This window comes from Prinia subflava, chromosome 19 (assembly GCF_021018805.1).
Source record: "Prinia subflava isolate CZ2003 ecotype Zambia chromosome 19, Cam_Psub_1.2, whole genome shotgun sequence".
In the NCBI taxonomy this organism is placed as follows: Eukaryota; Metazoa; Chordata; class Aves; order Passeriformes; family Cisticolidae; genus Prinia; species Prinia subflava.
In genome coordinates this window covers 8,323,998-8,341,468 of record NC_086265.1, presented here as the reverse complement: position 1 = coordinate 8,341,468, position 17,471 = coordinate 8,323,998, and the positions used below count along the sequence as shown (strand labels likewise).

Sequence of the window (17,471 nt, the reverse complement as noted above, 5' to 3'; positions counted from 1 at the left end):
TTTCCAGTGTTGAATCCTTTTAATTCCCCTGCCCAGGAGGGTGGTGTGAGAACGGGCTGCAGGAGCCAAACCTGTCCTGGGGCAGCAAACAGGCAACAGCCACTGGCTGCAGCGGAGCAAGATCCAGCATGGCACATGCTCCCAGCACAGGTTGTGGTACCAAAGTGTGCTCCAGCCACCCAAAGCTGGAGCAGGGAACCCCCCAGCAAGGTCGTGTTGTGCTGGTGAGGAGTGGGGAAGGGCAGCAGCACCACCCAGCCCAGCCCCATTCCTTGCAGTGCAGGCTGGCGAGCCCCACGGCTGGAACTGGACACCGGCACCATCGCCCACGAGCAGGCTTTGGGTGTCTGCTTAGCTTCTCCCTGCAAAGCCCAGCAGGGCTGCACGGCCCTGCATGGCTTACCTGATGCTGCAGGGAGTGAGCTCAGACAAGAGGAAGGATGCTGCCTCATCCTCACGTCCTTGCCAGCTGCAGGTCCTTGAAAGTACGATGTCATGGCTGTGACATCATCACACCCTGTCACCGCCACATGCTCTTCTCACCCAGACTCAACCTCATCATGCTGTTCTTCTACCATTAATCACCACACTTTAGCAATTCCCTTATTTTTAGTCTTTATAAGAAGGGTTTTTTCATTCTTCAGCAAAATATTTAATGGAAAACAGAGGGAGCTGGCACCAAGGGTGAGCAGCAAACCTGCAGGAGGGTGAAATTATGAAAGAGACCACATTTTTATTTCAGTCCCCACCTCCCCAGCAAGGAGTGGTGCCATGGGGAGGCTCAGCTCACCTTCCCAGGGGGATCCTACACGAAGATGAGAGCTGGTTGGGAGCAGACACAGCCCTCCTGCAGGCCCTCCTGCACCCACGAGCCTTGGCACCCCACCACAGAAGCAGCCACCCAAAATGTCCTGGAAGGGAGAATCAGTGAGAACTGGGGTGTGCCATTAATAAATACAATTTTTTAAAATCAAGTATAGTTATATATATTATATATATATTATAATGGCAGTTTGACTAGATGATCTTTGTATGTGCCTTTCAACAGAGATATTCTATTCTATTTAAATATGTTTATTTTTACATTATAATCTTGGTTTATAGGCAGTAATATTGATTCATTTAATAATATGATGGTATGCTATATTATTGTGGCATATTTTAACGTAATTATAGCTTTGTATACAAATATTATAATTACAGTATAAAAGGAGAATGCCTTAGAGGCAGGGCGAGATCCCAGGGTGGGGATGGCACAAATTAGCACCCACCTGGCTCCTGGCAGCCCGTGCCCGGTGCAGTGGGGGCGGCGGCGGGACGGGTTCCCCCAGCACTGCACACACACCCGCTGGCCCCGGCGCAGCCCGCGGCTCCAGGCGTGCCCGCGGCACGGGGCTCCCACCTGCGCCAGGCGGAAATAGCCGCAGGAGCTGGGCAGGGGGAATGGGAGGAGAAAAGAGGGGAAATGGTGGGCGGGAGGTAGGGCAGAGGTCGTGGTGGGGTTTTGATGGGTTTGGGTATAAAGGGGATGTGGGTTTGGGGGGTGGCAGAGGGGCTTTGGCTGGGGAGGTGAGAAGGGTAATGGTGCGGAGGGATCCTGGTTTGGGGAGCGGGAAGGATGATGGTTGTGTGGGGCATGCGAAGGGCCGTGGTTATGTATGGGGGTGCAATGGGTCGTGGTTTGGGGCAGGGAGAAAAGGAATGGCTTGGGGAAGCAAAAAGGGCCTGGGTCTGGGGGTGCAAAGGGGCCGTGGCCGCAGGGGGGTGCAGGAAGGGGTCCCGGCTTTGGGGAGGGGGGCGTTACAGAGCGGCCCGACTCCACACGTACCCAGAGGGCTCCGGCAGCGGCAGCCCAGCTCTTCGCCAGGGATCTCTGAAATCCTGGCTGAAGGCCCTGGGCACTATCTTGGCCACCTCCGGCAGAAGAGCAGCTGTGAGGGGCACGGGGATGGTTAAAGACACCCCGGGCCGGCAGCACAGGGGACGAGCACGCAGGAGGGCAGCGGACAGCCCGCGTTACCTTTGGCCGTGCCGCAGGTCGGGTGCTGCCCCAGGCAGCCGCGGCGCTGCTTGAGGTCAGGACAGGGATCCCCTCCGTGCCGGGGCGGCACAGTGACCTGGCGGCTGCGGGCCCGGCTGCCAGCCCCGCACCGGGAGCTGCACCCGCTCCACGGCCCCCAGGGCCCCACGGCACAGCCCACCGCTGCCAGGGACGGAGGAGAGGGAGGAGAGTCAGTGTCATCAGCAGTGGAAAGAGCAGAGCAGGGAAGATGCAGCACCGGGGACAGGGAGAGGGGAGGAAGGGCAAGGGCCAGAGTGACCCCAGCAGCCGCTCTCCCCTGACCCTGCCAGCGCAGGGGCATTGTGAGCTGCTTCCGCAGGACTTTATCCCTGTGTGCATCGCGCTGAGCTGGGACCCTGCTAATCTCCCCGGAGATTAGGAAGGGCTGACTGCTGCAATTGTCCAGGGGGCCGTGGCCAGCGCCTGCCTGCCCAGATTTGGGTCCCCAGGGCAGGCTGGCTCTGCACTCCCCAGGCCCATGAGCCCTGTTTGGCACCCTCAGTGCAGACCCCGGTTCCCTGTCCCCGTGCAAGGCACTGCCTGTGACAGTAGCAGAGGTGGCACCGGGGCTTGTCCCACACTGGCTTGCAGTGACAGCGCTACCATCAGCCGCAGAGCAGAGGCCACCCCTGCGGGCTCTCCCACTGCACTGGGGCCAGCCAGACATCCAGCATGGAAAAAAGGGCACAGCTGGGACACTGCTCCAAATCCCGCCCAGCCGGCATCCCCAGGCACACCCTGTTACCACTCAAAGTACGGGGCTAACAGGCAACAGCCAACACTCGCCACCGAGCACAGCAGCCCGGGCCGGTGTCCCCAGGCGCGGTCACCGCCGTCCCCTCCGGCACTCACCGGCGCGGCGGCACGTGGCCAGGTAGTCCTGGCAGCAGTCCCCGGTCCTCTGGCAGTACGAGTCGCAGTAGCAGCGAGCCCGGCGGGCGCCGGGGGCCCAGCACGCGTTGTTCCTGCCGGGGCAGCAGCGGTGCCGGCAGCTGCCCGTGGCACAAGCCAGGCAGGCGGCGGCCAGCAGCCAGCCCGCCCAGAGCAGCGCGACCCGCATGGCTCCGGGAGCCTGCGAGCCCCGCACGGCACCGGGAGCCTGCGAGGCACCGGGATGACGGCTCTGCCTCGCTGGATGAGGAGCGGGGGCTGTGCCGGTGGGAGCTCCGGCCGTGCCGCACCGCCCCCGGGCTGGGCGGGGGGACAAAGCCCGTTCCCTTCTGCTCCACCGCCCCTCGGCTCCACGGCAGGGCAAGGACTTCATACAATTAACCAGGGTTATTAATGGAGCACTGTGCGTGAGACAACACAACCCTGCCTGGGAGCATCCGTGATTGGCACTGCTGGGTTGGAGCCGACGCTGCCCCAAGAGCACAATCTTGGCGTGACGGGGAGCCCTGTCCCCCACCCACGGGGCAGGAGCCACTCACTGCCCACTCAGCACAGCCCGGACACCAACACAGCTGCTAAAGCCAGACTGATTTTATTCAAATTGCGAATGTAAAACAGAATAATAATAAAAAAAAAACCTAATGCAACCCTCACTGGCTTCAGAGCCGAAAGCCGCAGGTAAACCGTGCCCAGGCTTTCCTCCTTCACCCTCCTGTGTTAAGGCTGAGCTCATCGCTGGCTACGAGAGGGAGGAGGGATGGGTTGAGCCCTGGCTCCTGCATCTCCAGCTCCCTCAGGGAGAAATTTGGCACAAATCCAGTGGGGCCAGCCTGGCACGAGCAGGGCAGGGCTCCAGCCCCACGGCTATGGGTGTTAGTGAGTCAGCGTGAAGCTCCAAAAGCTACGAGATCACCTACGGCACCACGGAGAGGCGGCGGGAGGGCAGACGCGGGGAATGTGGCAGAAGAAAGGGGTTTGCACCCCTGGCCGAGGGGCCAAGCCTGCGGCGTGGGGCTGCAGCCCCCCGCCCTGGCTGGCACACGCCCCTCGGCTGTAAACGGCAGGCGAGGGGCACCCGGCTCACCCCAACCCCAGCCCACAGCGAGCACAACTAAAGGCCTGGCTGTATGTGCAATTTTGGGCAACCGCTGCTCAGCAGCCCGGGGCTGAGCAGGATCCCTGGGATGGGATGGGATGGGATGGGATGGGATGGGATGGGATGGGATGGGATGGGATGGGATGGGATGGGATGGGATGGGATGGGATGGGATGGGATGGGATGGGATGGGATGGGATGGGATGGGATGTTGCACACTGGTGGTCTTGGTGCTGGCAGGGAGGGAGGAGGGAGCTTGGGGTCACAGCAGGGGGTCACTGCCCTCCCATCCCAGGGGGTGCAGGGCTGTTGGGCCCCCTCCAAGAGCTGCTGTGACCCTGCCAGTGGCCTCAGCCCCATTGTCAGCTTGTGATGTACAGCTTGGCATTGCACTCATATGGCTCGAGGGGGCTCTCAGCACCCCCAAAAGAGCTGCTCCCCTGGCAGTCAGGAGCTCCTGGCTGCTGGGAGCCCCAAGGCCACTATCCAAAGGACATCACAGCCTGGTTAAGCAGCACACACAGCTGATGTGGGGCTGGGGGAAAGTGTCACCAGGAGACTGGGGTGAGCATGACCGGGATGCTGGGGGTTGGGATGGTGGGATGCTGCTCCCTCCCTGCTCTTTCAGCAGACAACTAGTAATTTAACTTGCTCCAGGGCCTGTTCCTAAAGGTAAAGGTGGCCAGGTTTGGGTGTGCAGGGCAGACCTGGCCCCAGCGGCGCCGCAGGTGGGTGTGGGTTTGGTCTCTGCTCTCCAGCTGAGGCCCTGCAGAGCACGGGAGGCAGGGGCTGCCTGGCCCGGCCCCTCAGTCCGTTTTCCACACCTTGTTGAGGAATTTGACCACCTCGTCGTAGATGATGAAGACGATGGCCACGTCAAGACACACACGGCCCAAGCGAGGCACTGTACCCTTGTAAAACCTGCCAGGGATAGAGAGGGGGGCCGTGGGGCTGGGTCCCCTCACAGCCCCTTCCCTGCCCCTCCACCCAGCAGCCACCCCCAGGGCAGAGCTTACGCCAGGGGCCCTTCGTGCTTCATGATCTGGTAGGCGCAGTCCCAGGTGTTCTTGTACTTGTGCGCTTCCAGCCCCTGCGGGAAGGGAAACGCAGGATCAGAGGCCAGAGCTGCATCAGGAGGATTTCAGGGGGAGGCACAGAGCTGGGGGTGTGCCATGAGGAACTGATCTCTCTCCACTGCTGCAGGACATCAGACCCCACAGGGATGTCCCCACATCCACAAAAACACTCCCCATGGCTCAGGAGCAATCCCAGACATCTCCCAAACCAAACCTCGTGTGCCTGCCCCGGGGACTGCATGAAACAGCTGCCAGGCAGTGGGTGCCCCAGCCTGCTGCACACAGAGCACTGTCACACAGGCCCTGGCACTGTACCTGCATCCTGGTCTTCACCACATCCAAGGGGGTGTTGCCGAAGACACTCGCAGCTCCAGCAATGGCTCCAAACACCCCTGTTACTAAGGGGTTCATGACCTTGTTGGGATTGTCCCCTGGGAAGGAAGAGAGGTTGAGGGCAGAGTGGTGGTGGGTTTCCCATGTACATTCCCAAGGGAGCCTGCAAGGAAGGTCCCAGGTCTGGCTGCCTGTGACCAGGATGCAGTGCTGAGCTGGGCACCCAGCAGCACCTGCCCCACACAGCCCACGCTGCACCGCAGGGCTCAGGGTGGGTGTGAAAGTGATGCTCCAGCACTAGGACCCTCAGCCCCACAGGCTGGTGCCACCCCACCCTGGTATTAATCATCCTCCAAAGTGACTGAGCCATGAGAAACAGGGGGTGTGTGGATGGAAAAACCATCCCAGCTCCCAAGGGCTGAGGAGCCAGAGGCACAGCCAGGGAGGGCTGGGGGCCAGGGCACCGTACCTTTGTACCAGTTCTTGAGGGAGGTCATGACGAAGAAGCGGATGGCCTGGTTAGATCCTTGCTTGAGGACGGTTGCAGTCAAGCCCTGGTAGGTCCCCTTCAGTCCTGCAAGAAGAGGGTGTTGGAGGGGAGACCAGCCTCAAGTGGCACAGAAAAGTCTCCCCAGGCCACCTGTCCCAGGCTGTGCCCATGCCCACCTCCAGCCCGTCCCCACGGCATGGCAGTACTCAGGGAGTCAGGGTGCTGCTTTCCTGGGACTCACCCTGTTCCCGAACGATCTCCCGGACGCCATGGAAGAAACCACGGTATTTGGGGTTGGGAGAGGTCTGGTCATGGATAAACTTCACCTACGAGGAGATGATGCACTTGTCCTGGCTGAGGTAATGCAGATGTGATGGCCCCAAGGGCTGTTGGCCATCTCCTGCTTTGTCCCAGGGACAGTCCCAGGACCAGAGCTGACCCATGCAGCCAGGCAGCTCCGGGAGAGATCGGGGGGAAGCCTGTGCCCATGGCCAGCAGTGCATTGTGCAAAGGAAAACCTGGGAAACTGCTGCTGCAAGCAGACAGGTGGGGCTTCCACTCATAAAACGGGTGACAAGACAGCTCCTGGGTGTGGGGCTCCTCCCTGGAGTGGGAAACAGGCCAGAGCCACCTGACTAGACCTCCACAGGGTTTTCCAACATCAGATCCTGGCCTACAAAACTGTGTTGGGTAAATGCATGCAGCCCTCAGGTCCCCAGAAGTTGGGCATCCCTGGGTTTTGCCACCTCCCAGCCCAGCCCAGCGAGGAGTGCCAAGGCAGGGGACAGTGGCAGCCACAGCCACCCACCTTCACAGTCTCCATGGGGCAAACCACGGCCACGGCCTCAGCCACGCCAGCCCCCAGCCCGCAGATGAGGCCCCGCGTGCTGTCCAGCCGCCCCTGCTCGTCTCTCATCTGGTTGCTGAGGAACTCGAACATCCCGAACCTGCAAAGGAGCCATGTGCTAACCCCTGGGCACCCGGACGGGGGTCTGCACCCCCTGGCTCCGGGTCTGTCTCCAGGAGCAGCTGCACACCCTGTGAGAGGACCCTCCCCGCCTGGGAAGCCACACGGCTTCGATAAAATGCCAGTGGAAACACCGAGGGCAAAGCCACCCCCTTGTTTGCTGCTGCTGGGGGCTCCCCCTACTCACCCCTTGCCCCGGGGGCACGTACCTGACGGCAGCCTTGGGGATGGAGCCGTACAGCAGCGAGCTGAGCCCCCGGTACAGCCCCCGGATGCCATGGTCACGGACAGTCTGCTTCACACAGTCCCCTGCGGCAGAGCACAGCGGTGCCGCTGTCACCCGCCAGCCCAGCACCCCCAGCACCGCCCTGCAGCGCCAGCCAGGCCCCCCAGGAGCCCAACCCAGAGAGGGGCTGCTCACCGATGCCCTTGTAGCGGGGAGGGTTTGCCTTCTCATCCAGCTGCAGCTGTGTCTTCACATACTCAGTAGGAAATGTGATGCAGATCTCGATCCCTCCAGCCAGGCCACCTGCATGGGGGAGGAAGGGAAACTGAGGCAGGAGCAGGATTGTGCCCCTCCAGTGCCACATGGCTGCTCTCAGCTCCATGACAGCTGAGCCTGGGACCTCTCTGGCAGCCAGGTCTGGGCTGGGACACGATATCCCTGTCCTCACCAAAACCCCGAGGACTCCACGCAGCAGCAGGGCCCTGTGCCAGCCTGGTGCCTTGCATGGGCATCACTGCCCTGCCATGGCAAGAGCTGTCGGGAACACTGGGCAAAGGGGTGGGAAGAACAGGGCAAAACCCCGCAGCCATGGCTGCCTGTTTGGTGTGCTGTCCCTCAAAGACACCTCTCCCTCCCTGGAGCCTCACACCTCCAGGGGAGCTGCAGCACTGGGATGTACAAACGCAGCAGTGCTGCAGCAGGCCCAGCACCACTCCCCACAGCAGCAGGAGCCATCCTGCAGGCCCGGCTGTGCCAGCAGGAGGCACAATCACCATCAAGCCTGTCTGGCTGCCCCGGGCCCCCGCGGCGGCGGCTGCTGGGCACTGATTACAGCGGCTGCAGCCTCTCCTGCCGGCCCGGGCAGCAAGGGATGCTGGCTCTCAGCTCTGGGCTCTCCTCAGCGTGGCTGCAGCCCTTGCAGCTGGGGCCAGCAGTGCTGGGGAGCTGGGCTCAGCCCATCCGGCCAGCGCGGGTCACAGAGCTTCCTCACATCAAAGGACAGCCAGGTCCTGCCGAGCAGCAGGAGCCCTTTGTGCCGGCACCAGGAGGAAGCACAGGGCTGAGCTCCCCCAGGGCTCACAACCCTGCTCAGCCCAGGACATGGCACAGGGCGCTGCCACTGGGGTCAACACCACCCTGAGCTCCCCGAGGATCTCCCTGCTGCCTGCGCAGGGAAGGTGAACCATGCTCCAGCCCTCGGGCTGGGGCACAGTGAGTGGTCAGCTGGGCTGGCAGCTCCCAGTCTCCTATACAGCCTCCAGTGGATCCTCCAGCCTGGCCATGTCCTGGGTGTGACTCAGCAGGTCTGTGGCCCCCACTGCCAGGCCTGCAGCCCCCCCAGGCCCAGGGGACACCCCAGCAAGGAACACACTGCCTCTGCAGGAGAGGCTGGGGCTGGGTGAGTGGTTGTTATCCTGCCCTGCAGTGAAGCACAGGCTGGTGCCACGTGGCACAGCTCTGCTTATCACCCCCCAAAGTACCCCCGTAACAGGATGCTGATAGGGGACAGCACGGCCCATGGCTGCTCCCCGTGACAACAGCAGCCAGCACCAACTCCTTGGACCAGCAGACTTTGTGAGAAAGTCGCATTTCTTCTGCATGGCCTCCACATACGCAAGGGATCTCTCTGGTGTTGCCAGCTCCCCCCGTCGGTGCCACTGGCAACTGGCATCCTCAGGAGCACTGCCACCTCCTCTCAGCCCAGTCCTTCTAGAGGGAGGGGGAAAGCTGCCTCCCCATATTCCTTCCAGCAGCTGAGCAGCACCCACCTTAAAACAGCCTTATGCTGGTTTTTCCCCCCAGGCACAAAAAGCACTGGGCTGCCTCGTCTTACCCAGGGAGCCAAGAGCAGGCCAGCCCCAACACAGCTGGGCCAATGCAAAGCTCAGCTCGGTGCTCAGAGCATCCCACCCCTGCCACTGGCACGGCAGGGGTGGGGACACCGTGGCACTGAGTACCCAAGGCAGGACACGCCAGCCCAGCCGGGCAGCATCCCAGCCCCGTGGGGACGGGGCGAGAGGCCAGCCCAGCTCTCCACAGCAAACAAAGGCTCCTTGTTTCCCCCTGTGTTCCCAGGGGGGCTGGAGCTGCCCAGCCCAGCCCAGCCCAGGCAGGCGCTTCTCAGGAGGAGGCACTGACCGCTGCCAGCCCTGACGCCTCCGCAGCACCCGGTGCTCTGGGAGTGTGGGAAGAACACGCAGGGGCAGCTCACTGCACTGCAGCCAGCCAACAGCTCCCCTGGGGCATCACAGGGGGACAGCCACCATCCCCAGGGTCCCCAGAGCACCCCTGCTGCCCCCTCCATCCTCTCCTACCCTTGGTGTGTCCCTCAGAGTGGCAGACACTGCAGGTCCCATGGCAGGGGGCTGGCCAAACACTAATTTCTCCTGCAAACACAAACAGCTCCTGCAGGAGCAGCTGGCAGGCCCCAGAGAGCAGCTCGATGAGGAGCAGTGTCCTCCAGCTGGGTGCAGCAGTCCCCAAAAAGCTGAGCACCAGCTGGCACCTCTCCACACTGCCACACTCCACCGTGCAACCAGCCTCACGCCACCACAGCCACACAAACACCCCCGGTGCTGCCAGGGCCACTTCCCTCCCTCCTGCACTGCAGAATTGAAGTGCTGGACTTTTTCTAAGTGCCATAAATATTTGTTCTGTCTCAGTCCCCCAGCACCAGCTCCTGCCCCAGCACACCCAGGAGCCAGACAGCAGGGAAGCACCCAGGACAAGCAGCAGTGCAGGGGCAATCAGCAGCTGAGCTCATGGCAGCCACACCAAATGCGACAGGGAGAGGTGCTGCACCTCCTGCAACCTGCTCACAGCCCCAGCAGGCACACCTGCATGCAGGGGAGGCAGAGGCTCTGCCCAGCATCCCACGGGCAAAGCCATCCACAGGAGCCCAGCAAAGGCACAGCGTGGTGTTCCTGGGAACTGGCAGCCTCTGGGGCTCTTCATGCAGCCAAGGATGAAGAACAGGGCACCCATGCTGCCAGGCCCCTCCCTGTTCCCCAGTGCTGTTCTGGCCTCAAATCCCATGGGAAGTTGCACAGAGCAGAGACTCTGGACACACTCCATGACTTGTGGCAATTTAAATCCATTTTCTTTTGCCCACAGAGAGACAGGGTGGCACAGGCCACCTGCCCTGCAGCCCCCTGGAAGCAAGATCCATCAGAGGTCCTGCTCTGCTGTCATCTCCTCTCCCCACACAGTTCTACCCCAGCAGAAAGAAACCTCATGCTATGCAAATAAATCACTCCACTGCCCACGAGCAGCAGCTTTGTCCAATCCTCTCCCTCTCCAGGGCTGCAGGGACTTTGCAACCTGTTTACCCGGACTTTAAACAGCAGCTCCAGCTCTTGCAACACCGTGGAGTCAGCAGGAACAGCAGCACTCAGGAGGTGAAAGGGCATGAGGGGCAGCAGCACTGCCGGGCCAAGGCTGTGGCTGCTGGCTGGATGAGCAGAGCCAGAGCAGAGGGAACGTCCTTCAGGGAAGGTCGCTCTGCCCGGCCCCGGGAAGGTGCCCCCGGCGGGGGGATCCCACTCCCAGCACCAGGAATGGCTCCCTGCCTGCAGCAAGCCTGCAAGTGCTCAGCTGCCAGCTATCCTGCTGCTGCAGGCTCAGCGGGAAGGGGGAGAAGGGAAAAACACCCCGGCATAGTTTGTGCAGAAAAAGTTCAGCTCTCCCCGGCAGAGAGGCCCGAGGAGGCTGTCCTTCGGTGACACACCCACAGCCCTTGGGCACGGCTGGGGAGAGCTGGCAGGAGGGAGAAGAGGGTTTCTGGGGACAGTGGGAGGGTGCTGCCCCTGCAGAGCTCACACAACACGTGATGGCACCAGCACACACAGGTTCAGCTCCTGGGACACCACTGACCACCCCGACCCAGGGACCCAGCTCAGAGCCAGGGCAGTGCTGAAGGGGGGCGATGCAGCTGCGATGGGGAAGACAAGCAGAGCCCCAGGACTGACACAAACCGAGGCTGTGCCGCCAGGACTGGCACTGTCAGCCCATGCAAGCTCCTACCCAGAGGCAAGTGCCCCAACAAACACCCACTGCCCTGTCTGGGAGCCACAGAGGGGCAGGAGGTGGCACTGGCCCCTCTGCCACTCCTGCAAGTGGCTGTGTCTGTAAAAGCATCCTGCTCCTGCAGAGTGATGGAGCAGCAGGGCTCTGTGCAGCTCTGATGAGAAGTGAGCACCCGGGGAGCAACTTCAGTCTCTCCTTTTTAAGAGTAATTTCACATGCTGACATACCAGCACCTGATTTCCATCTAAAAAGCACCTTTTAACTTCAGGTTCGTTAGGATCCTTTCAGGCCAGAGGGAATTGTTCCTAAGGGTCTGGAAGCAAAGCAGCAGAGCTCTCCCAGCCGGGTGGCTGAGGATGGTGGGAAGGCACAAACAGGCTCCCAGTGGAAGCTGAGCCCTGAGCTCCCCACTGTGGGGGCTCCCCAGTGTGGGGGCTCCCAGCCCACAAGCAGAAGGTGCAGCAGGATGGGGTGAGAGGAGCAGCTGCCCCGGAGCACACACTACGGGCACAGGGTGCAATCCTGCCCAGCTCCTGGGTGCTGTGCTTACAGTACGCAGCACTCTCACAAGGGGCCTTGGTGCCCTTTCCCATTAGCCAACACAGCTTTTGGAGATGAGGAAATAAGGGGGGGAAAAACCTCCAAGAACCAAAGGCCATCAGGCTGCTATGAACCGGGAAGGCAGAAATACCATCCAACAGCTTGTGACAGGTCTCTGCAGCCAGACACCGAGGGACCAACCCCCCTGGCAGCCATCCAGGCTGCTCTGCACCATCCATCAGTGGAGCAATCGTGCCCTGCCTGAGCGGTGGAACGGGTCTAACAGCCCCACCCTGCCAGCACTTCCCACCGCGGCCCATCTTGTGAAACTGGAGCAGGCAGGAGCCTCGCTGGGGCTGCAGCCCTGCAGGACGGGCGGCTCCCGGCAGAGCTCCAGCACTGCCCTCCCTCCGGCCACGGACGGCCCTTCACCACATCCTTGTGGAAAACCACCACGGGGGCAGCTCTGGCACCAAGAGTCTGACTCAGGGCTGAGATGGGGAAGGCTGCTGCCCCAAACCAGGCTGCGGGAAGTTTACCTGTGTTTTGGTTAGAAGGGAAAAACCATGTCCTGCAGCAGGTCAGCAGGCTCAGAGGGTGTCTGCCCCTGCTGGGGTTAGGATGGTCTCCCATCTGGCAGGGGCAAGGTGGTGGGGAGCACAGGGGTTCAGCATGTCCAGCACAGAACACACACTCAGCTTTGGTCATGGGGGAGTGCTACAGGCACTGGGGACAGTCTGACCCCCCAGGGATACAGAATGGCAAACACGAGAGGTGCCCCTGAGTACCCTGTGCCACCGCGGGTAAACAGCCCAGCGCAAACAGCGCTGCAGATAACGCCAGGATGGGATGAAATCGTTTGTCCTGAATCTTACTGGAACTGTCCTGTTTGAACAGGCTGTCCTTTCACAACCCACCCATTCATCACCTCTTTGCATTTATTTCTCAATATGACAACTAATCATTATTACATTTTAGACTTCTCAGCTGTGACTGTGATGGCAGAAGCCATTTCCCCGTGCTTGCAGTCACAGCATCCTCTGCCTTTGCCAATTTGCCTCTGCCAATTCCACCTTTGGGGACTGCCAGGTTCCTTGTCCTGCTCAAGTCACCTTCTCCCCATTGCCCTGCACACCTCAAGGCCCCAGGTTTGTCACCATGAGCTGTCTCCTGGCCATCCCACCACTTAACTTCAGACACTGACTTTTCAAGTGTCAAAACCTCTCTTAAGACATGCAACAGGGAGCTGATGTCAGAGCCCAGGGCTGTTGGATGACTCCCCCACACAGCCCTGTAGCTGGATGAAGGAGCCACTGCCAGGATGGCCACTTCCCTGGGGACAGGCTCTGATCTCCCAGCCCAAGCACAGGGAAGTGACTGCTGCACCAAGCACTGGAGCACAGGGAGAGAGAAATGGCCAAAAAATCAATCCCTGCTGTCAAGGGATGACCTGAGACCTCAGGGCACAAGCAGGAGCAGGGAGGCTGCATTGGCATGCACCACACGGGGCTGTCAGAGCTGAGAGATACTGCAACATCCCCAAGCTGTCAGCTCTTGGTGCTCATCGTCTCGGGAAGACGGACGACTCCTTCCGATCATTTACATCAACCCAGAGAAAATGGTTGCCTGCAGAATGTCAAGCAGAGCATGAGGCATGTGAAAATCTCAGAAACTCACATTTCAGAGCCCAGGGTTAACCCCAGCTCACATAGAATCCACTCAGACCAAAGGGAGACCCCAATGTGGTTTCCTGGCCCTGGGGCTGACCTCCTCCCACCAGGAGCCTTGGGGCTCTTACAGGTTTCCTCTGCAGCCCATGAGGGCTCCCAGGCAGCCAGGGACTCACTCAAGGCTAGCATGGTCCTTGTGCCCCACTCCCTAAAGAGATGACAGCCACAGGAGGCAACTGCAGGAGAAACCACAGCCAGGAGTGATATACTGAGGGCCAGCAGACCTGGCAGGACTGGTTCTCTCCATGCTCACCAATCTTTCCCCCTGGCTGTGATCAGCCCCCATCTGGCCCAGCATGAACAGGGAAACACCCCCCACTCTGCTGTGAGCACCAGGCATCTACCTCGAGATCAGGGAGTGAGCTGGACCACAGCCATTCACAGCACCACAACCTCCCTCACACCCTCTCCTGAGAGCAATGGCCCAGGAAATCCAGATGGACTTGGGACTTTTGGGAAAGGAGACCTGCTCTGCAAGAGGCAAGTCTCAGCTTTCACAGCCAGTCCCCGACTCCTCTCCTCTGCAGGTACAGCATTTCCTAAGAAAGATAATATCAAGGATTAACAATGAAGAGGAACCTGAAGCTCCAATTACTGCTTTGTTCGAGAGCCTGGGCTCCCTTCAGGCCCTCCTCTCTCCCTGCAGTCCCTCTCCCTGCCCATGCTCCCCCTGGGACCTGGTGCACATCACTGCTGTTTGCCAGTGGTACCCAACACCAGGGAGGCAGCCCCAACCCGTGAGCTCTTTCCAAATCCAGCACCGTGAGGGACAGCGTCCAGGCGTGCTGCCTCCCTGGCCAGGCAGGATTAGGTGTAGGTAGGAACAGCAACTGTGCAGCAGCCCCCGGCTGAGCAGAGATACCATGCAGAGAGCCAGGCTTCTCCGTGGGAGGGAGCAGACCCCAGGCTTCAAAGCTGGCTAAAAACAGAATAAGGCTGTACTTAACTCTGGCGAGGGCAGGCAGAGCCTTTCATCAAATGAGCATTACCAACCACGAGGAAAGTTCTCAAGAGGAGGGCAGAGTGTGAGGGTTTGCCTGCAAATGGCAAAGACCATTTGTGCTGGGCTGGAAATAGCCTACACTGGAGGCTGGCTTGAGCTGACCCAATGTGTCACCCAAAAACCCAGGGAAGGAGCACTCTCAGGAATCCCAGAGGTGACTGATGACTGTCCCACCAGCTCTGCCACCAGCATTCCTGTCTCACCACTTAACTGCCTTTATTTCAAGCTCCCCCCTGGAGTGTGGCCCTGTGCTGGGAGCACAGTAGACCAGCAGCACCCAGCCCTTCAGGACGCTGGTGGGAGGGACAGGAGTCTGGTGGGCTGTTTGGAAACCACAGCACAAAATGGGAAAGCTGGCTGTGGGAGGCTGGAGACAGGGCTGGGCCCCAGGCCTGCCTGCTAACAGGTTGTTACCCAGCAGAAAAGGCCGAGCTGCCTTTGTGTGCTCAGGCCACACATGGCCACAGCGGCACCAGCAGCGTTGTCACTGCAAGGTGAAGTGCTGCTTGGCACACAACAGCTGCTCGGACAAAGGAGAGCCCATTAGCAAATTAATTTTTAACCTTGCGTTTTGTCTGTTGCGACAACTGAAGGAGAAGAGCACTTGGCAGACAGGGCTGTACTTGCATCTCTTCAGAAGACAGCCAACCCCAGCCTGCTGAGGTCTGGGCAGCCGAGGGAGCTGTGCCTCCCTGGCACAGGATCCCAATTACACACAGGGTCTGGGAGCAGATATGCACCCAGGGTGGGATGATGGCTTATTTAACTCCACCAGCACAGGCAGACGAAGCACAGCGGGAATGTTCCAGCTTAACACCTCCAGCTCTCCAGAACACGGAGATTTGAAGCACACACCCCTGTTGTGCAGACAGATGTCAGATGAGAAACTCTGAGGGCATCAGCAAACCCCTTAAAGTCAGCAGAGACAGCCACAAACAGCACTGCATCCCCCAGCGAGGGGCTGGAGAGCTGAGCAGACCAGGGTTCAGGGAGTTAACAGCAGCTTTCTCCCATTTCTGTGGTTCTCTAATACAATTAGATGCCACAGAGACTTGGCTGGACTTCTGCCCATTAACCAATTACTCTGATTAAAGCCTGTGAGGAGAAGACCAGCATCTCAATAGGGTCTTTCTTCTACCTCTGCAGCCTCACATGAGCCCAGAAGCTCCCCCCAGGCAGGTGCACATACAGCTTTATGCACCTGGCAAAGGCCACGAGCACCATGTCCCCTGCTTTACATCGGGACAGCTTCCAGGCATACCCACTGCAACTTCTGGCAGGGGGGAGCAGAGCAAGTCTGCTGCAACCTCTCTCACAGGAGGCTGATTCTGGTAAGCTGATGATCCTGATTACAGATCTACACAAGATCTGTGAAAGTATCCTGCTATGTTGGTCCAGGCAGTGACAACCTGATGCATTCATTGTAAATGGACAGCGAGTTGGGAAGGACTGGGAAGGATGCACAAGGAGGAAACATCCTGTCCTTCCCATCCTAAAATTGGGTTAAATCCTATTTAAAAGATCTTTAAGTCAAGAAGCCTGAAAAACCCAACCCATTCTGAGGTGGGGCAGCAGAGAGGGGCACAGAGCTCAGGAGGAGCCTGGTCTCACCGAAGGGTTCACTCTAGCGAGAAGGCACCCTCTCGTTGGGGGCTGCCTCCTCCTTGTGCCCCAGCCCTTCGGCCAGGCAGCCGAGTGATGGCACAGTCCCCTCCCGGAGACGTGACCCCGGGAGGCCCCGGCACCTTGTGCACGCTCCAGCGGCGGCATCCACCCCCGGCAGCGCTCCCGGTGCTGCCAGGGCGGGGGCAGGGCCGGGGCACGGCCGGAGCGCTCCGCTCCCGAGCGGGCACAGCCCCGCCGCTGCCCGGTCCCGCTGCCGGAGGCTGGAGCGCTGCCCTTGGAGGGGAGCAGGGAGCTGGACAGACAAACAAAGGCACGATCGTAGGAGGGGGAATTGGCTGGCAAACACAAAAGCTCTAAACATGCCAATCATGTCGAGGCTGCGATGGCTCATTTCAAAACAAAGACGCTAATCTCCACTCTGGGAATTGTCCTGCGACTGGCAGGAGAAACCAGGGAGCTAATGAACAGCTACAAAGGAGTTTAACAAGGCTGCGACTGTGTTGGACTGCATTCAGCTCGGAGCTCGGAGCAGCCACAGGCAGGAGCGGACCGTTAACTCCGCCGTTACTGCCGCACCCGGAGCCCGGTTCCGTCCCGGGGAGCGTCAGAACCGGACGGGAAAACACGCCCCGATCCACAGGGACTGATGCTCAGGCACAAAGGAGGGACCAAGCAGCCTTAGAGGAGCTGTATCAGCGCAGCCGGTGGGACACAGCTGGGGCAAGGACAAGCGACTGCTGCTGCTTCAGCCCTGTCCCACAGCACCCTCGGGGGAGCGTGTGGGGCCCTTGCTGCCACCAGCCTCTGCCATCAGTTCCGCTCCCTCCTGCTGAACCCCGCTGAAAGCGCGAGTGCCGCTCGCCCCGTGTCATGTCCGAGCCCACCAGCATCTCCCCGGCTGCCGCAGAAACAGACCACCGGCTGCAGAAACAGCCTGCCACGATGCTGGGATCTCCGTGGATAGCGGGAGCCCCAGAGCCAGAGTCCAGGCTCGGGATGCAGCCGCGGGAGCTCTTTGGCTGTAGCCCAAGGGAAACCCCGGTCCAGCGGGATCTCCTTTCGCGGGCAGCGGGAGAGGGGCGGCAGTCCCGGGATGGAGCATCACCTGCGGGAGCGCCACCGCCCCGGGGCGGGTCCGGCAGCCCCCGCCCAGCCGGATGCCCACGCTGGCAGCGGCGGGGCGAGCCCCATCCCCGGGAGAGCGGCGGGAGCCCCTTACCTGCCAGGATGGCCTTGCCGGGGTGCGTGAGCTTGGCCTTGCCGGCGGGGGCGGCGGCGGCCAGGCTGCGGGGCGCGGCGGGGACGGGCATGGCCGCGCTGCTCCGCGGCTCCGGCTGCCCGCGGCGGCGGCCGAGCCCTATTTCAGAGCCGCGCCCGCGAGGGGCGGCCCCGTGGCGTCACATCC

General features: G+C 60.7%; 2 protein-coding genes across 5 annotated transcripts; both read right to left on the bottom strand.

The window, feature by feature from the left end:
- Positions 1-21: 21 nt before the first annotated feature.
- Positions 22-3,388, bottom strand: LOC134560337 (somatomedin-B and thrombospondin type-1 domain-containing protein-like). Of its 4 annotated transcripts, XM_063416227.1 has the most exons (6): positions 2,915-3,388; positions 2,021-2,203; positions 1,829-1,931; positions 1,272-1,402; positions 791-911; positions 182-697 (listed from the first exon to the last, which is right to left on the bottom strand). In XM_063416227.1, the coding sequence occupies exons 1-6, from the start codon at positions 3,324-3,326 to the stop codon at positions 634-636; spliced, it is 1,014 nt and encodes a 337-aa protein (XP_063272297.1). In that variant the 5' UTR covers positions 3,327-3,388; the 3' UTR covers positions 182-633. The 4 variants fall into 4 exon arrangements, with proteins under 4 accessions (XP_063272295.1, XP_063272297.1, XP_063272298.1 ...); XM_063416225.1 differs by having other exon boundaries at positions 22-697; positions 2,021-3,388; XM_063416228.1 differs by lacking the exon at positions 182-697 and having other exon boundaries at positions 806-911; positions 1,272-1,430.
- A 141-nt stretch (positions 3,389-3,529) lies between these two features.
- Positions 3,530-17,471, bottom strand: SLC25A1 (solute carrier family 25 member 1). Its single transcript, XM_063416229.1, has 9 exons — positions 17,286-17,471; positions 7,337-7,444; positions 7,125-7,224; positions 6,757-6,895; positions 6,190-6,274; positions 5,928-6,032; positions 5,441-5,556; positions 5,066-5,139; positions 3,530-4,970 (listed from the first exon to the last, which is right to left on the bottom strand). The coding sequence occupies exons 1-9, from the start codon at positions 17,374-17,376 to the stop codon at positions 4,856-4,858; spliced, it is 933 nt and encodes a 310-aa protein (XP_063272299.1). The 5' UTR covers positions 17,377-17,471; the 3' UTR covers positions 3,530-4,855.